Source organism: Selaginella moellendorffii, unplaced genomic scaffold, assembly GCF_000143415.4.
Source record: "Selaginella moellendorffii unplaced genomic scaffold, v1.0 SELMOscaffold_2, whole genome shotgun sequence".
In the NCBI taxonomy this organism is placed as follows: domain Eukaryota; kingdom Viridiplantae; phylum Streptophyta; class Lycopodiopsida; order Selaginellales; family Selaginellaceae; genus Selaginella; species Selaginella moellendorffii.
Window position 1 is genome coordinate 3036507 of NW_003314263.1, and position 25478 is coordinate 3061984.

The window sequence follows — 25478 nt, forward strand, 5'->3', positions numbered from 1 at the left end:
TGGTTTCGTGTCACAAATCACTAATGCAAAGATGCCGAGCATCCGACCCAAGTGTTAGCATTGAGCTGTCGATCATTCTGTCGAGAACATGTGGGGCATAGCGTGATGGATTAGCTCAACTTGGTTCTCACTTTAAACATTGATTATACTATCTTATAATAATTAATATTGAATTTTAAAGTGATTTAACAATATAATACCACGTAATAACAGTGAATGCGATCCTTTGGACACCAGGCAAGAATTATTAATCGTGGCTCTCCTAAAGAGCGAAGGGGAGCGATCGCTTTCGAGTGATGCATAGACCCTGCGTGGTGTTTCTGGAGATGGTGGTGTTGATCTTGGGACGATTCGAGTGGCACCGACTCGTATAGTGGCATGATGTACGAAGCAAACACTAAATTAATGCGATGCTCGGTGCTTATTTTCTTGTCCAGGCTAGAAAACACCACCATTTTACTTAGAATAGCGTTTTCTAATGGAACCGGCCACAAAGTCAATCACATGTTTTCTGGAATCAATTGTTAACAACGCGGCCGAGCAAATCCATCCAGGTCAGTATGGAGTCGGGGATTAAAAAATGGCGACAAACAACGGAGAGAGAAAGAACATGGGATTAAAAAATGGTGCATTATTATTACTAATATTATTATCTAAACTATTTAAAGCTATATTATCATCATTAAGAAATGGCAAGCGCACGGCATGGACAATGGAGCAACGATGTTGATTCCATATTGTAACACTGGCATTGAGGCATTTGCTCTACACTTAATAATTGTTCCACATGGTTGGTCTCAAGCCCCACATGGTTCTCAAATTCCAAACCATGTACCTCCATTTATTTTATTGCAGATAGATCATAGGCCATAAAAATATGTATATTTGTAACATCAGGGCCTATCATACATTGTATCGTGGTGTGAGCCCCCTTGAATCAAGGAGACGGTGTGTTACAACCAAAGGCGCGACGGTCAGGCTTCCTTATGCCACGTAGGACGCATCCGACGGCTGCGATGCGTTGCGACTTGGCGGTTTGAAAGAATGACACGTGTCGAATATGGCCACGTGGAGGATATGGCCGCGAGGGTTTTCTGTTGCCCTTGTTCTTCCTCTCCATTTTGCGCCGGCAATGCAGGGCGGCGCCGGGCTTCCTCGCGGCGGATTCGAGCGCTGGGGGAGATTGGCGATGGCGGCGAGGATGGAATCCTGCGAGGAGGTATGTCGGAGGAGCTCGACAAGCTTTTCGGCGATGAGGAATCCAAGGCGCTGCTCCGGGATTTGTCCGCGGCTGCTCGGCGCCTGGATGCCGCCAAGCGCGAGATGGAGGATCTGGCCGGCAATGTGGCGAGGGAGGAGGATGATCCCGAGCTCCAAGCCCAAGAGCGTCTTGTAGGTTCTATAATCTCTCTTCCAGTGATGGATTCTTTGGATTGTGGATGTTCCAGGTGGAGCAGTGCGAAGAAGACGTGATCTCCGCCCAGGCCGAGCTGAAAGCCGCGGAGATTGCTCTCATCGTTGCTCGCGCCGGTGGATCCAAGTGGGAAACTTCGGACGTGGACGAGGACGTGGAGAGGATGGAATCGGGACGAGCAGCTCTCGTCTCGGCAGTGGCTGGAACTCTTGCGAGCTTGCCGCTGGCTTTGATCGGTCGAGAGGTGACAGGATTGGTTATCAGCGAAGCTCTGGTTCTCGTCACTTGTGCGGTGTTTGGAGTCACGTATCGCTACATCGTTCGAAGAGACCTTGGAAACATCCAGCTCAAGAGCGGAGCCGCGGCAGGATTTGCTCTCGTTCGAGGTAAAAGTTTGGTCTTTTTCTTCTTCTTTCAAGTGTTCGATCTAAAACGATGGCTTGTTAGTGTAGTTCTTGGACAACTCGAGAGTACGCAAGTTTTACCCGGTTCTTGGACGGCTTTGGAGTACCAAGCCGTAGCTCTTTTCGTCGGGCAAAGCGTGGTGATGTTCTTGGCTGCTGCCCTGGCTTTGGATCTGTGCATGAAGTTGGAAGTCATCCAACCTTTTCCATCGCGAAAAAGCGTCTAAGTGTTTCGCAATTCCTGTAAAATGAATAGTAACTCTATCAAAGAACTTGATTGGTTTTTAGAATACTTACACGCTTTAGACTTGAGAAAGCTTTCGGCGTTTGTTCACAGAGCCATCTTCATGGCTATTCTCTGGTGAGATTCGTAGTCGACGAGTTGAAAATCTTTGGCCGTGAAGGAATCGATATCCTTGTTACTGGTCGCGATTTTCAGAATCTGTAACAACACGGTAGTGTGAGATCGAACTAGGATTGTTCTTTCACTCACAGGGAAGGGCTTTGGAACGTTCTCCAGCTGCTCTTTGAGCGGATCAACATGATTCGTGTAGACATGAGCATCGCCAAGAACATGAACGAAGTCTCCAGGCGCCAGATCTTTTTGTCAATACGAACAGCCAAATAGCATATCGAGAAACAAGAAAATGTAGCGAACATACCACAGACGTGCGCGATCATGCAAGTTAAGAGTGCGTAGGACGCAATGTTGAATGGAACACCGAGTCCCATGTCACAAGAGCGTTGATACATCTGGCAAGAGAGCTCGCCATTGGAAACATAGAACTGGACACACAGTCACGCTTCAGAGAAAACAAAGACGAGAGTTCTAGACTTACTTGAGCGAACATATGACAGGGAGGGAGAGCCATTTGCTTCAAGTCTGCGGGATTCCACGATGATAAAACGATTCGGCGATCATCCGGCTTGTTCTTTATTTTGTCTATGACTTCCGCTAGCTGATCTACACCTTGTCCTGTGTAATCATCATGCATGGTGGAGTATCTGACAAAAAAGATCAAAATCTTGCGTTAAGAGTCGAGAAAATCGATTGTTTAAAACGAACCTGGCTCCAAAATGCCTCCACTGAAAGCCATACACGGGTCCAAGATCGTTCTCTTCTCTTTCAGAGAGGCCAATGCTAAATGAATCAACGTAGAATTACTTGAATCCAGAAAAATAAAACAGAAGCACAAACCTGTCGAGGTATTCTCTTGAGCCATTGCCCTTCCATATGTGAATTCCTTTGTCCTCGAGAACCTGATAGTAAGTAACTGTGAGATCTGGTGTTTGTAAAATGTACGCTACTCTCTACCTTCGCGTTTGTGGATCCACTTATAAACCAAAGTAGCTCTTCGACAACTCCCCGCCAAAACACCCGCTGAAAAAAGAATTATTTGGCCTCGACATTGTGAAGAGAAGTTTCAGCTCACTCACCTTTGTTGTGAGAAGTGGAAAAGAATTACGGAGGTTAAAACGCATCTGGTTTGAGAAAGAGTTAGCGTCAGAAGAAAAATGAGGCATATAAGAAGAAGAGTTCTTACCTGACACCCAAACTTTGAGATTGTCCCAGTGCCAGTGCGATCGCTCCTCGTGTTTCCAGTTTCTATGATATCCTTGATCAAGTTTAGATACTGATACTCCTCGTGTCTCTCCCGAACAAACTCTGGAATCGGCAACGAGCATGTCCCAGCGACGTTTCTCACATCGAGTGCCTTGTTTCGAACGTAAGTATGGAATGAATGCCGGACGTTGTTCACTGTTGCGGGTGAGGACGCATACCAGAGACGAAAACAAGTGAGATCCAAGGCCGGCATAAAAGTGTCACACTCGAAGAAAGTTTGTATCTCCGTCAAGTGGATTGCTGTGCAAAGAGGAGAAACCATAGCCTCCCTACCAAAGAAAAAAACGAGTAGTAAGTATCGCCACAATCACTTGCTTACCGGAAGACTTCACCACCTCCAATCACGAACACAGCCTCCACGCTCGAATCAAACGGTGGAGCCGCGAGAATTCCCAGCGCCGAATCCAAGCTCGAGCACACAATCGCCTTATCTCCAAGCTCTAGCCCAGCCCGGCTTAAGACAACATTCACTCGGCCAGGGAGCGGTCGAAATTTGGCTGGAATGCTCTCCCACGTCCTCCTCCCCATCACCACCGCATTCTTCTTGCGCGCGTCCGCCGCCTCGGACGTGATCCTCTTGAAGAACGCCATGTCGGAGGGGACGCTCCACGGCAGCTTCCCCTCCTTCCCTATTCCCAGATCCCTCGTAGCGGCCACCACTACCTGGAAGGCCCGGAGAGTAGCGGCAGCTGCTGGCGGCGGAGGCGTCCCATCGAGCACCATGGAAAGCCTTGATCTGCCAAGAACCCTAAAACCTCTACATGCTGCGGCCATAGCCAATGAAAACATTTCCCGCCAAATAATATAGTCAAAATTATGCTTTATAATTTTTTTTTAAACACCTCCATGATTATTTTATGGATTAATCTTGTATGACATTCTTTTTTTACTGCCATGTGGGCAAGAAGTTGGTATTGAGGGATTGATAAAGAATTTAAACGTTGATCTCTTAGTGAGAAAAGAATATTTGACAGGACTAGTTAGCAGATTATAAACATTTTCCAGATAACGTTACCTTTTCCAGATTAATCTGGAAAATACAAGAGGGAACTAAAGCAATTTTTACTAAGATATAGTTATCGTCACATAACATTTTATGAAGAAAGAACTTTAGGGATAAGGGAAATCTAAGCTTTCAAAGTACAAGGAGGGTTCTAATGAAGTAGATCATTATAATCACTATATCATAGAAAAACTAGCTTGATGATGCAACATGATAATATAAAATTTACCTTTACATAATTCATTAGTGATTGAGTGATTAGAAATGCTTGTGTCATTCTCTCATCAGTGTTGACTTATTAAGACACCTTATATGACAGTTTGCTAATGATAACATTTTGGTGGGATGGTGCTAAATAGTACACTTCCAGAAGTGGGATAAAAGAATATACAATAGGATGAGGGGCAGATATGCATGCATAAGCAAATATAGAGGGGGAAGTTGTTATTATTGATCCAAATGTTTGGTGATTGAACATTTTGCAATACCTAATCAAAGTTTATATCTAGAGAAGTCTATTTTTTCTCAATGAGATATTTATTCAAAAAGTTTTGTAATATTTAATCATAAACTAATTTTAAGTAAAAATTGATGGAAAACTTGTTCTTTATAATAGTTTTGATATTACACTCTAGTCTACTAATACATTTTGTTTACCAGAACCAAATTGTGTTGCTCCTTATCTTCGTATTCATAATAATTGTAATGCTAGAAATGATAATATATGTTTGGGAATCTAAACCTCATTACTAATAATTTAGAGTTTATAATAATTTCTTAAATAAATATGAATATATATATATATATAGCATCAAAATTAAATAAAAACTCCTGAGAACCTAATTATTTTTCCTACTAAAAGTTTATTCTTATATATTTTAAAACTATAAAAAGCTGTGATACCTTTATGGAAGGGTAATTTCCCTCACATATAGTGTGATTAAGTTTTTCTTCTTCTTTTTATTGGAATTTCAAAATGTGATAAGAGATATCCAAGTTTCATAATAAATATAAACCTCTCAACTTTTTAAAGGAAGTAATCCTCTTAAATAATTATATAAAGGCCTTTGAGTAAACACTAATTTATATTTGATTGATTTCTCATTAGCAATAAAGCTAAGTTGATAGAATGGAAATGTATGGATTGGCTGAAAATGGTGTTATGGTGGTGGTGGTGGTAAAATCTCAAAGTTTAAATAGTTCTTTTCAGCTTCATGTTGAAAATGGATACAAATGCTTATATGAGGTGGCAAAAATTGATTAGATGGTGATGAGTAAGATGGAAAGGATCTTGAGTTTATTAAAGTGACTATAGAAGTATGTGACTCTTGGTGGCACTAGAGGATTGCTAGTGGTATTGCTCAAAAAACAAGGAGATATAGTAATTATAGCATGTGAGATTATCCAGATTTAAGACTATTTTCATTAAAGTAATCATAATAAAATGTGACTAAATTAATGCTATCTAATTAATATTACTAGGAAGTGCTTATAAAAGTTGCATAATTAATCTAAATGAATAACAACTGTAAGATTGTAGAATATCCCAAACTATTCAAGTATATTTTAAGTATATTTATTACCACTCCAGTCCCCTATAAGTTTCTTAAGAAAAGTAATAATTTGATACTCATTATTGCAAAAATTCTTGATTTTATTATTTATTTATATATTTTTTATGACATACATATGTTCATATGTGTATGCAATTTATAATCTACTGTGCTTGTGCTCTTTATTTTTTAATTTATTTCGTTTTTTATAAATTTTATAGTCCGAGTAACGTTATAGTAGAAATAATTTGTATCTAAATATTATTAAACTTAGAATCAAATTCCTAGATAAATATCCAAATAAATTATTTACTGTTTTGTTTTTAACCGTCATGTTTTTAATTACCCTTAAGTAAATACTTAAATTCGGTCCCCCAACATTGCAAAAAATCTAGTCGGAAAAGGAAGGAGTTCCTCCCGCCAACAGCTTTTGACTTTGGGTGTTCGAGATGAACCTTTGGAAGCGTGAGCAGAAATGGTGGGGTTGACAAAAATCATGCATTTACGCGCTAGGTGTTATTATCTTTTCAAAAGTTGACTGCTTCTGGAAGCTTAGACTTCCTGCATTCGAAGATGTTGCTGATCATGCATAAAAAGAGATTTGTTATTGTGGGCTGTTGTGATCTCCCAAGCTTTTTGCACCCGTGTTGTCTTATCATTTGGGTGCTAGAAAGATGAGCCCTGTGGCTCTCCTTTTGGTGGCATGGACACATTTCCTGGCAGCAGCAGCAGCTAGGCCAATCCTTGATCGTTTTGAAGTTTCAGTGTCTTGTGATGTCTGCAGTGAAGGAAATTTCGGTGAAAACAGCATCGTTTTGCCTGGTAAAAGCAACAGAAACTTGGCTCATACTTTCAAGAGCTGAACTTTGCTGTCTCAAAATTTGCAGATGTTCCTGTTTTTCTGGAATGCAAGGAGCAAAGGACAGGCATAAGATACCAAGAAAGAGGCATCACTGGAGCCAATGGGAAGATTTCCATGCAAATCCCATCAGAATTTTCAAATCAATGCTCTGTCGAAGTGTCGAGACCTCCAGCATTTTGCAGCATCCCGGTGAATACTGCAGGCTCAAATCTCAGCTCTGATTTGGATTCAAGTTTAAAATCTTGGAAGATTATGTATCAACCTTCTTTTGATCATCACCAGATCCACTGCGATAGAAAAATTGATAGATTTCGGATCTTAGCTTCTACAAATTCTTTGAGGCTTGGGCCTCCTGATCCTCCGAACCCTTGAAGAGCTAGCTAGTAGATCATAGATATATTCATGTATAAACTCTACGTGTTTATATATAATCAATATTGTTTTCATGGTCAACTATGTCGGTGAAAATGCTGTGCTTTCACTGAGAGTTGAACTCAGGACCTCCCGCTTACTAAGCGGATGCTCTAACCAACTGAGCTATGAAAGCTTTAGATTAAAACATAATTAAGATAAAAATAATCTCACATGCCAGGTGGATTCGACCTCTGGACTATCTCTGTCTAGGGTTTGTGGAGCTCTCAGCGATGATTTCCCAGTTCTTCGTCCTCTCGCTCCGCGGCGACAACATCATCTTCCGCGATTGTGAGTCTGGATCTAGCTCCCTGCAGCTGGAATACTTTGGAATGCTCTCATTGATCTGATCGGGCTGCATTTAAGGCAGATCGCGGGGATGTGAGCAAAGCCAGCGCCGAGATTTTCTTCCGCAAGGTGAAATTCTGGCACAGCGAGGAAGGCGAGGATGCGCCTCCGGTGTTTGTGAGTAGATTTTGCTCGTTTGATAGGCTATGGTTATAATCGATTAATGTGGCAGAATGTCGATGGAGTGAACTACGCGCATGTCAAGGTCGCTGGTTTGCTCTTCGTCGCCACTACTAGAGTGAATATTTCTCCAGCTCTGGCATTGGAGCTCCTTCAGCGGATCGCCCGCGTGACGAAGGACTATCTTGGCATTCTGAACGAAGAGTCACTCCGGAAAAACTTCGTTCTTGTGTATGAGCTGCTAGACGAAATGCTGGTTAGGACAGATATCTTTCTTCCTGGCTTGCTTATGTTTTTGCCTTTGCTTTTGCAGGACTTCGGCTATCCTCAAACGACCTCGACTGAGGGACTCAAGTCTTTCGTTTTCAATGAACCAGTCGTGGTAGAGTCGGCCAAAATCCCTTCTCTTGGGCCAGCCGGATTGTTCATGGTAAGTGTTTTTGCTTCACAGTTCCAATCGTTCCAACTTTCTTCTTTGTGTTCTATTTGCAGCAAGGATCAAAGCGGCTTCCCGGAACGGCTGTGACCAAGTCCGTGGTTGCTAGCGAGCCTGGTGGCAAGAAACGGGAGGAAGTTTTTGTGGACGTCATAGAGAACATCAGTGTGACATTCAATGCGAGCGTAAGTGTTTTGTAGTTTTCGTTTTAGCGTAGAACTGGCTTTATCAACTTCATCAGGGCTACATTCTTACGTCGGAAATTGACGGAACCATTCAAATGAAGAGCTACCTTACTGGTAATCCGGAAATCCGGGTCGCTTTAAACGAAGACCTGCAAATTGGTCGTGGCACACACTCGAGTCTAGGTGAGTGTTTTCATCCAGGTGTTGGTCGAGGCATTACTTGCATCATATGCAGGAGCGGGTGGTATGGTGCTACTGGATGACTGTAACTTCCACGAATCAGTTCGACTGGATGATTTTGATTTGGATCGAACTTTAACGCTGGTCGGTAACTTTTATTCTTCCTTTTTATCTAATGATACTTACAAGCTTATGATGCATCGGATAGACACCGCCAGATGGAGAGTTTCCTGTCATGAATTATCGCATGACGCAAGAATTTAAGCCTCCTTTCAGAGTGTATCCCGCCATTGAAGAATCTGGTCCATTCAGGGTACGAGAGTGTGTCACTTTTTCAACGTAGCTGATGAGTTTATTCTCAGGCGGAAGTTGTCATCAAAGTGCGGGCAGATTTTGCTCAGAATGTAACAGCCAATACGGTGCTGGTACGCATACCACTTCCAAAAACAACAATGAGGTATGCTTTGTTTCCTATTTGCCATTTAACCTGTGTCGTCCATGCAAAAGATGCGGTTTTGAGCTGGAGGCGGGAGCAGCTGGACAGTCAACCGATTATAAAGAATCAACAAAACTTGTAGAATGGGGATTGAAGAAAGTAAGTGTTTTGACTGTTCATCTCCCAGATAAAAAATTTCGATGGATTTTTTAGATTTCTGGCGGCTCGGAGCATGTATTGCGTGCTAAACTTACCTTGTCTCAAGAACGCAATGGTAATAACCAAGAGAACTTCTATTGCTTTGTATTTACTACTTTATTTTTGGCTACTTGCTTTACAGTAAACATAAAAAAGGAAGTTGGACCGATCAGCATGACTTTCACTATTCCCATGTTCAACGCCTCCAAAGTACAAGTAAGAGAATCCAGCAGCTTTTTTTGCCTTTTCTAGTTTCTTATGTTTTTCCCAGGTGAAGTACTTGCAAGTTTTGAAAAAATCAAAGTCCTATAATCCTCATCGATGGGTTCGCTACGTGACCCATGCCGATTCTTATGTTATCCGGACATAGATTCTGTGTATCTCCATACGGAGGAACAGGGGCATGCTACGTTTCAGAAGGTTGGCTGTTTACATTCCAGCATGTGTAACTGTTTTACTCACTCGTTAATTTATTCCTTTTCAGTGGCCTGATGCGATGGGGTGTCACTGCCGGTTCGCTTCGTCCCAGTTACGGAACAGTTGCCGTTTGTCTCGGATTTTGTCATGTTAGTCTTAACTGCTATTCTGCAGTTAGGACAGGAATCGAAAACGGGCGGGCGAGATTTTCCCGCAAACCGTTAGCTACGGAACATAAACTGCACTAACGAATAGGTTGGTGCAATCTAGTCTGTCGCAGCTCGTCACTCCCGGTCTGCCATAGCCACAACCTCCGTGGCTGCGTAGATTGTTGGCTTGTTTTGCTCCATTCATTCAAATTGTAGCTGGTTACGTGTTCAAGTTCTTGGTTTGAGCTGCTAAAACTTTCTTGATGTGAAAAGTGCGAGCTGGAATTATTCTCCAGGATGAGGCCGCGAGGCTTTCGTGCGGTTGCTCTCATCCTCTGTCTGCAGCTGCTCATCTCGAGCGGTAAGCTTTTTGTTGCGTCGACTGCATTGGTTGTTGATGTCTTTGAGTTTGTGTTGCAGGGGCTGCGTCCGAGGTTGCGACTGCAGATCAACGTTTTCCAGCTGGTAAGCTGTTCTTTTTCGACCATTTTATGCTTCTGAAGTGCCGAGCATGATGTTTGTTTGTGCTGCCATATTCCAGCTGGGTCGAATGGATCAGCAGGTGCTGATGCTGAATGTCTCGGCTGTGGCTATACGCCGGATGCTCCAGCTCGTGGCAGTGTCCCTCGATGCTCAGACGTTGTCTGTCTTGTCCAAGGACTTCTTGACAGGAAGAGCTTGATTTACATTGAGCAAGACATCGACGTATCAGGTCAGTCTGTTTACTTATATATTTCCGGACGCAAGCGCTCATGTGATTAGTGCAGGCAGCGGTCCCCTTCCGGATGTTACGTGCGGGGTCACGATCATGGGGACGTGCGGTGATGGCTCGCCATGCAAAATTGATGCAAAGGGCAGCTCTCAGATTTTTGTAGTTGGACTCGACGGCTATCTGACGCTAAAGGACTTAGAGATCACTGGAGGTGCCTGTGCAAGAGGCGCTGCTGTGACAGTCTCGGGTTCTGGATCAAATGACTTGGCAAGGGGAGGCAAATTTGTGGCTCTCAATGTGAAGTTTACGAACAACGTCGCTTCTGTATGTCGTAGCTTTTCAGATGTTTAACTTCGATTGATCGTGACGCCTTTACAGGAGCTAGGAGCAGCTCTGCACGTTGAATCTGGCGGTGCTGTTTATATTCGGGACTGTGTCTTCCGCTCAAACAAGGCAAGTAGAATTCAATTCTATAACGAAGGATTTTTTCCGAGCTTGGGCTTTCTTTTACAGGCTGCAAAGGGAGGAGCAGTATTTGTGGGATCCAGCAAGGACTTCCCGTCAAACCACACAGAAACGGAAGCAGTTCGAAATGTGTGTGCACTGAACAGCTGCACAACGTTTTTAAATACTGAGTTCTCTCGGAATTCCGCCGATTATGGTGCCGCCGTATACGTTGATGATGCTGCTGAAGAGTGCAAGGACAATGGAGGTGCTAAATTCGACTGCACAACCTGCGTATTTCGCGATAACTCGGCTCAGGTAAGAAAGCGGTTCTTGAAACGACCTGACAATTTGTTCAAACAGCAAGACGGAGGTGCTTTGTTTATCAACTTTCAATCCGCTGGTGCCATTTCATTCCTCCGTCGGAGTCGTTTTGCGAGAAACACTGCAGGGGTATGGTGCTCTGATTGATGGTGTGTTTTTCAATGCCCTTTTGCAGAGTTACGGTGGTGATATTGCTACGCAAGAAGGAGTATATGGAACTCGTGGTGCTCAACTTTATGCATATCAAGTTGTATTTACTGGAAGCAAGGCATCGGTAAGCTTTTTTTCGTTGTGATTCACAATGTTACGTTACACACGTTTTAACGACGGACAGAAAGGCAGCGCTGTTGCAGTCAAACCATTCTCCATTTCTACGTTTGCAAGATGTGAATTTTCCCAGGGGGTAAGCCTTTTGATTCGCTTATGAAGCTCTAAAATTTGGCGTGACAGTCTTTACTCGAATGCGACGGCGTATGTGACACTTTCTGCCCAACTTTGTCACCTCTGGTGCGTAATATTTGCCTCAAGAATGAGACATGTCTTTTATCGTTTTCTTTCTGTCTGCAGTCAAATGGCTCTATACCATACGGAAGAAGTGGAGGTGCGTACATAATTGGCTCCTGAATTCTTGGTCTAACGTGATCTTCTCCTTGCAGAGTCGTGTCCTGTTGCTCCGATGCCTTTGTGTGGCTGGGTTCCTGACGAGTGCCTAGAAAGTCCATCTCCATCCGCGACACCATTACCAACACCTTCACCATCACCATCGTTACCATCTCCGCCTTTGCCATCGCCATCACCAAGTCCATTGAGTACGCCGCCAGCAGAAGCACCAGGAGAGGCAGCCGGAGAACCGAGATTTAGAGCGAAGCGTCCTTTCTCGCCACCTCCTTCGCCACCTCCTTCCCCACCTCCTTCATCACCTCCTTCATTACCTCCTTCGCCACAGCCTTCACCACCTCCTTCGGCCTCAGCTGCTGCTCCGGCATACAGGCATAGAGTGCGTGGCAGACACGCGCACCACCGCAATGGAAGTATCACAGGAGATCCTCACTTTGTTGGCAAGCATGGCGAGCGTTTTGATTTCCACGGCAGAAGCAATCGCGACTACTGCATACTTTCGGACAAGGACTTCCATATCAACATGCACGTCTTCAAAGGCATACACAGGCACTCCACTGTACGTATTGTCATTTTTGCAGTTCATCTAGTCTGATGTGGTTTTGCTTTTTTTTCCAGTTCATATCCAAGATTGGGATGCTGTTCAAATTGGACAAGGTTTTGATAGACGCCCAGGCCGATAAGACTGCTTCCCGATTTGAGGACCAGTGGAAGGTTCTTGTGAATAATGTGAGTATCATTTTTGTTTTTCTTCGATGCAAACTCTGAAAGTGGTGGTTGTTCTTTTTTCACAGGTGGAGTTGCTTGAAGGGCATGTGGTGGGAACTCCAAGCGGATTGAAGATCGTCCATTTTGTCGGGTCGGTTCAAATTGTCATTCTAGACGAGCTAGATATGAATGTGACAGTGATGCCTCCGGGTTTCGGGAGGTTTGGATCGGGAGCAAACTACGTAAGCATCTTAGTTTCCTCTTATCTTCTAATAAACCCTCTTGTTCTGCAGCTGGATTTCCAAATAAATCAGCTGAAAGTGTCTCCCAACGTCCATGGCGTTTTAGGTGACGAGAATCCTCTCTATCATTTTTCTGATTAAGTCATGGATCAATGCAGGACAAACGTACCAGGAATCCCTGCGAACATACAAGAAGATCCACGAGGTTAGAGACAGGAGGCTCAAGAGATCTAGAGCAGCGGCACTGTTCGTGGATGGCTCCGAGAGTGATTACTTGTCGAGCAGCATCATGGCGGCCGATTGCAAATACTCAGCCTACATGGTAAAGTATTTCACGAATTTTTTTACTGTTTCTTATTTGTTCTTGTTTCTAGGATCAAAGCCAGATCTCTCAGAGAGTCCAGAGAATGGTTTTAGAGGGTGTCCAAGTTTTGCTGGGAAAGAGGGAGGAGACTGTGAAGCAATGTACTGGTTTTGGGCATTTTTTGTGCCTTTTGGAGATGGAAGAGGAAGGAGAATGAGAGGTTTGTATACTTTTTCCTTGTATAGTAGATTGGGACGTCAAGTCAACTTTTCAAATGTATAAGATGGTATTGTGCAAAATTCTCTTGTTTTCTCCAACTTTTACTGAGCTTATTTCCAATGGATGTTCTTTCATGTGGAGTTGCTAGAAGGACATGTAGCGAGAACTTCAAGTGGATGGATGATTGTTCATTTGGTCATGTCAATTCTAATGTCAATTCAAATTCACATGCTAGATTTGAATGTGATGCTTCTAGGTTTTAGGAGGTTTGGATCGGGACCATCTTCTAGTAAACCCTCTTGCTCTGCAGCTATCAACTAAAAGTGTCTCCCAAGCTCCATGAGAATCGTTTGTTTCAGTTCAAAAAAATTAAACAAATTACCAGGAATCCTTGGGAACATACAAGGTTAGAGACGGGAGGCTCAAGAGGTCCTGTTCGTGGATGTAACTGCTTGTCGAACAGCATCATGGCAGCCGATGCAAATACTAAGCCTACATGGTAAAGTATTTCACGAGTTTTTTATTTGTTTCTTGCTTGTTTCTAGTATGCTTCTTGTGCTCTTCTGCAAAAAGAAGTTTGCTTGTTGTATACCCAAAAAGACAATGAGAGTAGCATACCCTCTTCTTGCAGGATTCCATGTAGGTGGGATCTTCCTCGTCATCCTGCCCGACGGAACACGGGCCACAAAACCAAACACCGAGCTTCCTTGCGTCCCCAAGCATGATGCACTCTTGGTGGTACGGGGACTGGCAAAAGTTGCACTCGATCCAATCGTTGGCTTGCCTGAGCAAGTATAGCAATAGTCTGATTTGAACCCCCTTAGGTGGATCAGCCTCTCGTCAATCGCCTTGAGACTCTTGTGAACGTCTGTAAAGCTCATGACGAGCTGAAGAGGCGATTCGGATGTTTCCATATGTCCACATCTTCTCCGTATGTGCTATCCAGCACAGTAGCTTCTTCCTCATCTCCTCCCCCTTGAAGAGCTCATTCGCAACTTCTAGAGTGCGGCGATGGTACTTCAGGTAGCCTCCATGATAGAAACTTGGAAAACTATAATCTAGTCCCGCGACACATAATACACATCCGCTCCCATATGCGTAAGCTTGATCGGACAAAACAACGTTGCCATGTCCTTGCAGCCGGCGAGTAACTGCTTCGAAAATCTTCCCCGGAACTGCACAACCTTCTCCGCCTTGACCTCTATCACATGGCCTAGGAGCTCTATTCTGGGCTCCATGAACTTCATTGCGAGAATCTTCAGCATTCCAACCTATGCGAGAGTAGTGTCGATGGCGATAGCATTCACCCAGCGGGCCACTTCCTCCGATATGAGCTTCATAGTCGCCAGGTCTGTCCGTTCCGCAATAAGGCCAAGAGCAAACGCCTTCAGATAGCCCGTGATGCACCTGGCTCTGCGATTCTTGCCTCGATATATTATGCGAGGATCCATTACGCTCGGCAAATACTCCAACTCCTCGCCTCTCGCTCCCTGGGCCAACTCCGCAAGGTTGCCTTTGTTCACGTATTCGACAACCTCTTTCTTGTACCAGCTGAAGGCCGACTTCAGCTTTTCCTTCCGGTCACGAACGTAGTAAGTCACGAGTAGCGGCACCGGTCTTCCACTGGCCACGCTTGATAAAACAAGGATTAAAACTACAACTTAAATCATAGCCTTACCATTTTCCATACGGGAAAGTCAGCGTCATCTGCTGGTTCGTCCATTTCCTTGTCTCTGCACTCGTCCTTTGCTTGTCGGGGTGGCGAGTCAGCGTCACCCCTTGTCTCTGCACTCCTCTGCCTTTGCTTGTCGGGGTGGCATGCAATAGTCAGGATTACCATCCAGGATCTCGCACGTATGGTTGATATAATCAAGCTCCTCTTGCTGCAAATACAAAATGAATATGTTAACCAGCGAATAAAACCCAAAGACTTACCTCATAACCTCCACAAATAAGCAAATGCGGGGCACTTTTGTCTTTTGATAAGCTGTTTCCCGACAGAGCTCTGAAACGACGCGCAGATGACCACGTTGGATACTGATAAAGGGAGAACTCTGATAAATCCCCAGGCTTTTTCTTTGTCAGCTTCCGAGCATACATTTGGAGATCTAAGCTTGTTTCCATTGTCGAAAACTACGTATACTTTCCGCTCAAGCTCCTTCAAATCTTCCAAAACCTTGAAAACGCTTTTCATCTCAAGGTCCTTAACGCGTAGCAGCACGCCAAAAGCTTGATCATCGTTGATGACAGCGAGAACAAGAGCTGAGAATAAGGCGTTGCCGGGTTCGCGTATGAATGGCTCGACTGGCACGAGAGCGATGCCCCTCGACTTGATCTTGTCGCTCGCAAACTCTGTATGCAAATGGCCAACCGCGGCGGCAATACTGCAGCTTTTCCCAGATCCGGGAGTGCCAGTTATGCAGCGAATACCCAAAACAGGGTCAAACTCGTTCGACATCAAAGGGCCATCATCGAAGGACCATCAAAAGTCCAAGATAAATTTGATGACATCCAGAGTTACCTTGCGGCCCATGTAGTGAACCATCTTGTGCTCGGTGGAGGTATAGGAGGCCACTTCTGGGATTGCAAGCTTCCTGAATGTGGTTACCTGGCCGAGATGATCTCGGGTAATCCCCGAATGACGATCCTTGAGCAACGCATCCACCTTCCTGGCTTTAGCTATCATGCCACTCAGATCTTCCTGGATGGACGCAATAGGCGTCTGGAGCTGTGCGATTTGCTTCCTGAGATCTTCTACTGCGGCCTTTAGCTCCTCCATTTTAGGTCAAGAGATAACCCTAAGCCCCTATACATGCATTTGCTATCACGTGTAGATTTACGACTACCATACCCAATCTTCAGGCTAGGCACGTTTTATATGCGTTACTTTCTCATGTAGAAGAGCGTGATTGGGACAATAAATGTATGTTGCAAAACACAAGCTTTGCACTACAGGTTTTTGCTAGGTTGATTTTGTCACTGCCGGAAAGTTAGCCAAATGGCAGGATTCAAAGTGGACCAGAAAACACAGTTTCAGACCTTTGTGCTCTTATATGTTGCTTACATGTTATTAGATCCTCAGCTTATCTTGGACCACATAACATCTCCTGAATCTCACTTGAAAGACCAAGTTTGCATTATGATTTTTTATTGTAATGGCACTTTAGACTCTGAAGCTTTCTTTAAGGTTGTATCTTCTAGACCTTACAACTTTGTTTGGTTGCAGTCTCATCAAGCTTTTGCTGGATCCTACTGAAATTACATGTATGAAGGTTAGTTTTCTTCCATCCAATAATTTAAGGTTGTGACTTCCAAAGTCTAGAGTGTTATGATACGGCACTAAACAACAAAGATAATGAGACCTAACTTTGCCTAGATTACATTACACCTCCTTTTGTTGTTCTTCACCACCCAGCCACCCTTGAGCTAGATCTATAGGATAGGTTAAATTCTTTACCTTAAATCTATGAGTGATCATTAGTGCAATTCTTCTTTCAGACAAAGTGTGTAGTTATGATGTGGTATAGTATTATTAGTGCAGTGGGATTTTGATACCCATTAAATTGGTTTTAATCTGGACCACTTATTCATATATATAAATTAAGGTTTTTGGGCTAATTGGTTTTTATATTCCATGCATTCACATTATTGGAGGTGAGATGAAAGTGAGATTATACCTCTTAAAAAGTGCTTAAATTTATACTTGGCTTTGAAATATATTGCCTACACAATACAATATGGTTACAGTTGAATAATAAGACTCAATTGATAGTAGTGTTCATAGCATGTGGTGTAGCTCTTTCTTGCTCCTGTTGCTAGTCCTCTATTTTCAATCCTTTGTTGTGTTAACTCATGAATTTGGACTTTCTAGGCACCCAACCTAGTACTATTCAAATAGTATTATTTAAACTTATTTTAAAATTCTTGATTAATTGGAAAAAGGGGTGCACTTTTATTTATAAATTTTTTCTTTTTATATTTGAACCTTTATGGACCATTTCTTGAATTATTCTCTTTAGTTACTTACATGCTGTTAATCCTCTTTTACCAATCCTCACATTCGACAAAATTTCTTCCATAGGAATCTTGATAATGATATGTACTATTGATTCAATTATGTGATTGCCACCTATCATTCTTGGGATAATGCTTAATGTTTACATGAGTTTTCTATATATCTGAAAATGAATTGGTATAATGGTTTTAGTGCACCCACCTATGCAGATTAGAACCTTCTCTTAGACATCTTTAAGCACATATTTGGGTATGTTGATAACTATAATAATGTGTTCTAGCAATTGCATCATTGTCTTCATTATTAAATTATAATGTTTTTGCTTAAACACGATAAGGCACATTTTTAGGTTAAGATGAGTTCTCTAACTAATGCTTTAGCACTCTAAAGTATAAAAGAGTAAAGTATTAACATTATAGTATGGGTAGTACAAAGAAGTTATCTAGTTACTTAAAGAGATATAGCTATATGGTTACTTAGAAGAGTTTAATGCAAAGTTATTAGTTATATGCAAGCTTAGAACTCTCACCAAACTTCATCCTAGAATATGATCTCTTTTAGTAAAATTTTAGAATTCTTATCACATATTAATTAATTGGATTGTTAAATAATAGCACTATTATATGTATTCATTATTAATGAAATTATTTTAATTTATATAATTATATTATTGTGAGTGTTTGGAATATACAAAAAATGTGCATATCAATTAGCCCAAAAACCCTAGCTTATATACAAGAGCGAGTGGTCCAGATTGAAACCAATCTAACAGCTACCAAAATCCCACTACGCTAATATTAGTATACGACATCGTAGCCGTACACTTGGCCCTCACATCATCCCCTTCTCTTGGAATAATGGAAGACTATCAAGGTTTCCTTGTAAATGGGCTGGGATCTAGAGGAACATTAGGAGGAGGTATCAGTGGATTTGTACGTGGTATTAATTGCTCTTGATCCCTTTGTATGAAGCATTTTAACCACTACATATGCACAATCTCTGAAGGATTGGCCTATTAGACGTCATGCTGAACTTCATAAACTTGTGGTCCAACTTGCTGCAACACCAGATACAGTCCTTTCCACTGTGGAAAGAGCCCCTTAGATAAACCACGTACCATAAGATGGGGAAAAAAGACTAACACCAAATCATCCATGTTATACTCCGCAAATGGACGATGATGGGAGTTGTAGCGCCATTGTTGTCCCACTTGTATGAGGCTTAAGTGTTCAGCAGACTCAGTTCGGACAAATGGAAGAATGCTTGTCAAATATTGATCCCACGACCTAGTATCGACAACTCGTGGCAATCGCGAAGGTAAACCCAACTCCGTTGGTAATATTGGATCATGACTATATAGGAGTTTATATGGTGAAGCACCAACAGAACCTTACACCCCTGTGACATATGCATATCGAAGAGATGGCAAATAACCATTCCAATCTAAATGTTGAAAGTTCACATACTTCGCAATCATCCCTTTGAATGTCCGAACGAGCTGTTCCACCATACTGTCTGATTGTGGATGATAAGCACTCGTGAAAGTGTGGCATATCCCCAATTGAGATGTCAAAACATGAAATGCCTTAACCATAAATGCGGGACCATTATCTGAAAGAATCCGCTCTGGATAAGAATGCTGGAACAACCCACCTAGAATAGGAGAATCATGGTAGGCATAAAGAAACCGCGGAATAAAGATAGAAGGCACTCAAAGAGCTATTAATGACTCTTCTAGTTTTGACATATCCTAACTACACTTGACTTTTTATTTTGCATGTGGATGTTTCTGATATTAGTTTTGGAGGTGTGTTGATGCAAGAGAGCTCGAGTGTGCCTGGTCAGCGCCATCCCATTGCGTATATAAACTATACATTACAACCAGTGGAGATGAACTACTCCACAACAAAGGAGTGTTTAGCAGCAATCTGGGGTTTCGAGAAACTTCATGCATATTTACATGGTTCTTGGACGTTACTTGAAAGTGACCATGCTGCAGTTACTTCATTATTGAAGCAGAAGAACTTGGTTGGTCGTATTGCTTGATGGGCTTTGAAGCTTCAAATATATGATTTTGATGTTGTTCATCACCCAGGGAGTTCTACGGCTAATGCTGATGCCCTTTCTCGAGCTCCTCTTCCTTCTCCACTCTCTTCTCATGTTGCTGACGAGCCTGTTGCTCCTACATCTGTGGATTTTCTAGATGAGGATTTTGTGCCATCGACGATTGTTATACTTGACGTTTAGTGTCCACAAGGCGTAAAGCAAGATCTACCTTCTCTTGATGAGGTTCGCGAGGCTCAAAAGATTGAGCTATGGATTCGAAGGCTTCGAGATGGGTTTGAGAATCCTACATCATTTGCTAATGACTTGCCTTTCCGGCATTTACATTCTCAATATCACCTTGACGATAGCCTTCTTTATTTTGTGGGGACGGATCCTGATGATCATTTACGACTGGTGGTTCCATGAATGCTCGCTCACAATCCGGAGACTAGATGAAAGATGACATTGATGGCTTCAGCAACACTCACAACGGTGCAGTGTGATCAGAAAAATGATCCACAAAACGACCGAGATACTACACCTTGCCCAAGAAGCACTGCACATTATTTCACACACTTTGAAGTAGGGAACTTTAGAACAACCACAAGTTTGTCAGGATCAACTTGCAAACCCTCACGAGAAATACAATACTCAAGATAAGTTGTGTTCTTGGTCCCAAACATGCAGTTCGACTGCTTCAGCTAAGCTCTATTTCGTTAAAGTGGGATTTATTCAGTAAAATGGGACTAGGTACAAATTTTCAAGTATTTGAAAATGATGTGAAATTATATGTTTTTTGTCCATGGGTGTCGCGAATGTGACTTCGGGTATCGAAAGTTACCTGTCGACCAGTCCTTACGGACACTCTTTCCTTACTGCCACGATGGTGGGAGGTCGGTATTGCTGGACCCTTTATCAGCCCCTCTTGTTCAAGTGTTAGTAAACTGGACTTAGCATCTGTACTTGGCCGGATGAGCATAAGGACGGAATTCTTAAGTGTCTATTTGGCCAAGCATACTTGGCTCGGCTTTTTAGTTCTCTTTTGCTCTGTCTTGCACTGGCTTGACAAGAACCCTCGCGTATTGAGATTGGTCCCTCAATATCGCTGGATGATAGCTTACCGTGTCTGCCAAACACCCTCGCTATCATGCCCTTTGTGTTAGTCTCATTTCGGTCCCAAATACTATTTATGGAAAGTGTCTAGATTTGGTCATTTGGCATATCTACGGAATGTAGAGATCGGCCTGAACACAATGGTGTTCGTCCCGTGTCCAAATTCACATTCTAAGGACATTCCATATTTAGTAAGTTTCAAGCTTGTCCCAGAGACTAACTCCTGATACTAAGGGAGGCTTGGGGTGAAAGCCCAAAGCGTGTGTTCCTCAAGGGGGGGGGGGCTGTGGGGGGTTCCAAATGTATAGTAGGGATAGTGGGTAGGTCGGGCATGGCCGACCAACCTGAGGCATAGTCTAGCTCCCGCTTGCGTGCCTGTCCTTGTTCTGCGTCCGGCTTGGGTCTAAGCCCAAGTTCCATTCCATGCTAGCTGGTGGAGTACCCATATCCTCACGTTAGGCCACCGGTATGCCGAAATAGTGCCAGACTCCGTTTGGCTCCATTTTGCATGCTGGTCCTGGCATTGGGATGCTAGTTGCTCCAGGACTGTTCCAAGTCGCTCCGGGCTCCTGTCCCTTCGCTCCTTGGGCTATATGCTCGGGAGTTGCTCCATGGTTTGGTTCCATCACTCCTCGGCTCCATGCTTGGGAGTTTGGCACCGTTCCTTCGTTCAGTGGCCCAAGGCCCTGAACCTCGGGTTCCATGGACACGTGGCATGTGACATGTGGCATTTGTCACGTGGCACAAAGAGGGTTTAGGTTCCGCTTCGTGGTGTTATCCTATGGTAAATCACTGTAGGATAAAGGGTCAAAACCATGTGCGCTACATTTGGTATCAGAGGATGAGTCTCAGTGAGTACTATTCAATGAGATTGGGCAACTAGTCTCGTTGCATACGCAGAGATGAAAACGATGATCCGAGTGGGTACACGTTTGGGTGCAAAGGCTTCGCAATTGGTTCCTTGGGTATGGATATTGTTACCTTGTTGTACCTTATGATGTGAGCTTGCGCTTGGGCTCATAGGATGGTTTGGAGATGTTCCGTTTGCACGAGTTTGAGCTTGAGCTCGTGAGTGAGGCACATTAGCAACTCGAGGTTACATTTTGAGTTGGCAGAATTAATGTTAGCCTATCGTTGGTTCCATGAGTTGTTCCATGTACCATGGGTGAAAGCAAACCTCCCTGGGTTTGCTATAAGTGGCAAATAGGCTGGTCCGTAGCTGTTTAGCACGGCACTAGTGGATCCTTCCTAGGTATGATTATAAGTGGATCAATCAAGACTATAGGGATTAGTCTATTGGTTCAAGTAATCATGACCGTGCTCTCTCATAAATTTTTCTTGGATTGAACTGAAGGCAGTGCGAAAGCAAGCTTGAGGTTTAGTCAAGATGAGGCCGGAAAGAGAGTTGTCAGGGACGAAGGATTAAATACGTAAATCATTTTCTCTTCTTGGAAAGATGATTTGCAACGAGGTGTTAACTCATTGCTTGTGTTCACATTATGCAATCAAGAGTCCCTACCTTGATGCATATTGGAAGTGATGGTCTTACAAGTGGTGAGTTGTGGGATGGATAGTGGTGAAACGTTAAACCATTTTGTCTAAAACTTGCTATTGGAAGACTTAAGTTGCAATGCTCAATTCTTTTCTGGGGAACCTTACTATTGCTCCTTGAGTAGCTTAGTGTTGGATTAGTGTTGAGTTTGGTCGGAAAGAGAGTGGCATGAGCTTGTCCATGTTGTGAACAAAAGTTAGTGGTGTTGGGTGTTGTAAATCTCTATTGATAGGGTGTGGCATTTATGTTGCATTTTGTCGAATCGAGTTAGCACTTGATATTCACATAAACCTTTGCAGTAGTGACATGGGCATTGCTCATAGTGTTGCTTGATTGATGATCAAGTCATTGTGATTTATATCATATCCATGTGATAATGAGCAATGTGTTTATGAAGTTGCTTGGTTAAATGATGATCAACCCCAAAGTGGTTGATGGAGAAGCTAGTCTACTTGCACGAAGTAGCATTGTAGTAGCTTTGACTGGATTCTCAATGGTGGTCCATTATGCTAAGCTTATGTTGGTACCTTGTTACCTTGAGGGTTTGCCCATTAAGATGTTGGAAAAGGGTTATAGCATTCATTTGCTATGGCTTGTTGGTTGATCCGTTAGCACTTGGAGTAGATTGTTGGATGGAGAAGATGTATAGTTGGGGCATTGACATCACTAGCACTTGTGTTAGTGGAGGTGGCATTATTATTTCAAGTGATAAGGAAGTTTCCTTAGAGCTTGATTTTCCATGTCATTTTTCTTGTTAGTGTTTTGGCTTCACATTGGATCTTGAAGGTGGTTGAAGAAGAGTGTTAGTGTAATGTGGATATCCAAAGATGTGGTCTTCGTGATCAAGCCTTGGATGTTCATTTTGCACTTTGCGGATGTCGGTGTTGGATATCGGTTAGATGGGTAGAGATGTTCGAGGCTTAAACATACTATGGGTCATGAGAATTTGTGTTGAGGTGAACCTATGTGAAGTTGTTGGTAGAAGGAAGTTGGTTGAGTCTTGAAAGTTTGCATTCCTGGACTGAGAGTTATTCTTTCTCTAGGATGGAGATTTTCCACAAATTTTCTTAGACTTTTCCAATGGCTGATCTATTGATCATTTTGTCCGAAAACCATTCCATTTTCGAAAGCCAGTACAAACTAGTGAAGGGGTTGGAGTTGACTTCGGTTGGCTTAGATCTTAGTGTAAGCGACTAAATTTTCCATTCTACTTTAGTCACTTAACCACACCTCCGACCACTTGGAGGAGTCTCATTCACAACCTCCATAAGTCCAATCCAGGACTTGGGACTTGCTAGCCCCGAGAATGGCATCCATGCCACTCAACATTTGCACTTGGTCCAAGTGCTCCACGTGTCCGATCCCATGACCGACACTCAAAAGTACCATCGACATGCCAGCCCGTTACGCTAAGGCCATGCCCAATCACCTTTGCCACACTGGTAGTCCATTACCACTTGCATCACAGTCTTGGCTCTCCAAGACTAGGCAAACCATCCGTGAGTGGTCATCTGAGATCCACTCCTTAGCACCCTTAGGATGCCCACCGACATGGGGAATAGCCTTCCCCAATATCCCTCTGTCAGTCCCCACTAAGTCCCTTTCTGCCCCTGGCCGTGTTTGCCAACACTGCCACTGGATCGAGACCCACAGGCCCGACCACCAAGTCCCCCAGTCCTTTGGAACTTCCTCACCACACGACTGTGTCCTTGGTCACTACCCCAGAGGACTGCTCCTCTTCCTTTCCACAGTCTAGGCCTTTGGGACAACATTTCGGAACACCGTGGCCTTACGCGAGCCACCTGGGTACTCTCCTCGCCTTTCGCCTTTAGGTGCTCTAGCCATGGGCTTAGAGCGAGGTTCCGCTGAGCCACGCCTGGTATCCAAGTAGGTAGTGCCACCCACACTTGGACTGGGAGCATCGGCCAGTCGATCTCCCGGGGGAACTAGAGCCGGCTCTTGAACACTTCACCAAGCTACCCCGCTTGGCGGTCTGTATTCACTCTAGTCTTGGACTTCCCAGTGGTCAGTTCATCACCCAACACTGGGTCTGGCCTTCCTGGGCCAAACTGGCCTTTCCTGGCCAAACTGGCTCCACTGCAGTCCTCCCCCTTACTATACTTTTGGAGCTCACCAAACCCCCCAGGGTCTGGGAGACGAACGCTTTGGGCTTTCACCCTCTCAGGCTCCGGACTCGGACTCGGACTCGGACTCGGACTCGGACTCGGATTCGGATTCGGACTCGGACTCGGGCTCGGGCTCGGTCTCGGCCTCGGCCTCGGTCTCGGTCTTGGTCTCGGTCCCGGTCTTGGTCTCGACTTCGGACTCCATCTCGGACTCCATCTCGGACTCCATCTCGGACTCCATCTCGGACTCCATCTCGGGTCCATCTCGGGTCCATCTCGGACTCCATCTCAGACTCCATCTCGGGTCCATCTCGGACTCCATCTCGGACTCCATTTCGGACTCCATTTCGGGTCCATCTCGGACTCCATCTCGGACTCCATTTCGGGTCCATCTCGGGTCCATCTCGGACTCCATCTCGGACTCCATCTCGGACTCCATCTCGGACTCCATCTCGGGTCCATCTTGGGTCCATCTTGGACTCCATCTCAGACTCCATTTCGGGTCCATCTCAGGTCCATCTCGGACTCCATCTCGGACTCCATCTCGGGTCCATCTCGGACTCCACTTCGGACTCCAACTCGGGTCCACCTCGGACTCCACTTCGGACTCCATCTCAGACACTCCCACGTGTCATGTGTTGGTCCTTTTGGGTCCCTTTTTGGAGCCTCGCCTTTTGCTCGCTTCGTGCTCGTTCCTCGAGCACTTCGTTGGGAGTTCCACTCCCGCTCTTGACTTTTCAAGTCGGAGCTTTTGGTCCAAACGTGTTACGCTCGTTTGGCTCTCGCTTCGGCCACTACCATGTGGCGCCCTTCCGGCTCCACTTTGGGGCCTAGGGATTTTGTGTCTCACAACTCCACCACCCATAGACGAAGTTCGATGTCCTCATCGAACGGTGAACCATTTTATAAAGTAACACCCGCATGTGTTACCATTTCCATCCTTGGCGCGTAGCCAATATTTGTCAATGGTGTGACATTGAAGGCTCACCATACCTTCTCCATATTCGTCAATGGTTGGACATTGAAGGCTCACCATGCCTTTTGCATATCCTCTAAGGAGGGTAGTCTCTCCAACTTAGAGACTGATTGGACCACATATAGTGGTTCTCTCCTTTTATTGGTTTAGTTCTCGCTAAACCTCTTAGAGACCCTCCTCTAAGTCAATCCCACTACTCCTTCTCGAGTAGTCTCAATTTCCATCGATATAACTTTTGCACTTTGGAACTTTGAATTTTGACTTCTTGGAGTCAATTTCCTAGGTGTCTCCGACACCTTGCCTTGCACCTTTTGTGCAACTCCACTTCCCATCCTAGGA

The 25478-nt window shown here is 44.0% G+C and overlaps 6 protein-coding genes and 1 non-coding gene across 10 annotated transcripts; 4 read left to right on the forward strand and 3 right to left on the reverse strand.

The window, feature by feature from the left end:
* The first annotated feature begins 873 nt into the window (after positions 1-873).
* Positions 874-2110, forward strand: LOC9643238. Of its 2 annotated transcripts, none has more exons than XM_002962586.2 (3): positions 874-1392; positions 1449-1800; positions 1867-2110. In XM_002962586.2, the coding sequence occupies exons 1-3, from the start codon at positions 1045-1047 to the stop codon at positions 2043-2045; spliced, it is 879 nt and encodes a 292-aa protein (XP_002962632.2). In that variant the 5' UTR covers positions 874-1044; the 3' UTR covers positions 2046-2110. The 2 variants fall into 2 exon arrangements, with proteins under 2 accessions (XP_002962632.2, XP_024518704.1); XM_024662936.1 differs by having other exon boundaries at positions 1862-1951.
* On the reverse strand, positions 1954-4176 carry LOC9661357 (bifunctional dihydrofolate reductase-thymidylate synthase). Its single transcript, XM_002962982.2, has 11 exons — positions 3762-4176; positions 3363-3711; positions 3256-3300; positions 3134-3199; positions 3017-3078; positions 2885-2959; positions 2658-2823; positions 2481-2604; positions 2312-2418; positions 2116-2260; positions 1954-2059 (listed from the first exon to the last, which is right to left on the reverse strand). The coding sequence occupies exons 1-10, from the start codon at positions 4163-4165 to the stop codon at positions 2150-2152; spliced, it is 1509 nt and encodes a 502-aa protein (XP_002963028.1). The 5' UTR covers positions 4166-4176; the 3' UTR covers positions 1954-2059; positions 2116-2149.
* Positions 4177-6632: 2456 nt separating this feature from the next.
* On the forward strand, positions 6633-7313 carry LOC112341722. The gene is made up of 2 exons (XM_024662322.1): positions 6633-6820; positions 6886-7313. The coding sequence occupies exons 1-2, from the start codon at positions 6673-6675 to the stop codon at positions 7230-7232; spliced, it is 495 nt and encodes a 164-aa protein (XP_024518090.1). The 5' UTR covers positions 6633-6672; the 3' UTR covers positions 7233-7313.
* A 20-nt stretch (positions 7314-7333) lies between these two features.
* TRNAT-AGU lies at positions 7334-7407 on the reverse strand. Its single transcript has one exon. It is a non-coding gene; the product is annotated as a tRNA-Thr (tRNA).
* A 72-nt stretch (positions 7408-7479) lies between these two features.
* LOC9643239 (AP-4 complex subunit mu) lies at positions 7480-9969 on the forward strand. Its single transcript, XM_002962587.2, has 14 exons — positions 7480-7562; positions 7642-7736; positions 7792-7995; positions 8053-8169; positions 8232-8360; positions 8417-8543; positions 8596-8684; positions 8749-8853; positions 8903-8997; positions 9048-9135; positions 9190-9250; positions 9317-9390; positions 9446-9594; positions 9659-9969. The coding sequence occupies exons 1-13, from the start codon at positions 7505-7507 to the stop codon at positions 9542-9544; spliced, it is 1341 nt and encodes a 446-aa protein (XP_002962633.1). The 5' UTR covers positions 7480-7504; the 3' UTR covers positions 9545-9594; positions 9659-9969.
* A 58-nt stretch (positions 9970-10027) lies between these two features.
* Positions 10028-13365, forward strand: LOC112341603. Its single transcript, XM_024662000.1, has 17 exons — positions 10028-10101; positions 10161-10205; positions 10282-10452; positions 10508-10776; positions 10831-10905; positions 10966-11214; positions 11260-11349; positions 11396-11494; positions 11555-11623; positions 11671-11727; positions 11788-11821; positions 11877-12397; positions 12457-12567; positions 12633-12788; positions 12840-12894; positions 12947-13110; positions 13163-13365. The coding sequence occupies exons 1-17, from the start codon at positions 10038-10040 to the stop codon at positions 13307-13309; spliced, it is 2376 nt and encodes a 791-aa protein (XP_024517768.1). The 5' UTR covers positions 10028-10037; the 3' UTR covers positions 13310-13365.
* Positions 13366-14174: 809 nt separating this feature from the next.
* LOC9661358 lies at positions 14175-16075 on the reverse strand. 3 transcript variants are annotated; one of them, XM_024661637.1, is made up of 3 exons: positions 15247-16075; positions 14990-15194; positions 14175-14934 (listed from the first exon to the last, which is right to left on the reverse strand). In XM_024661637.1, exons 2-3 carry the CDS (start codon positions 15016-15018, stop codon positions 14583-14585), a joined length of 381 nt encoding a protein of 126 aa, XP_024517405.1. In that variant the 5' UTR covers positions 15019-15194; positions 15247-16075; the 3' UTR covers positions 14175-14582. The 3 variants fall into 3 exon arrangements, with proteins under 3 accessions (XP_024517405.1, XP_024517396.1, XP_024517387.1); XM_024661628.1 differs by having other exon boundaries at positions 14175-14943; XM_024661619.1 differs by having other exon boundaries at positions 14175-15194.
* Between the last annotated feature and the right edge of the window lie 9403 nt (positions 16076-25478).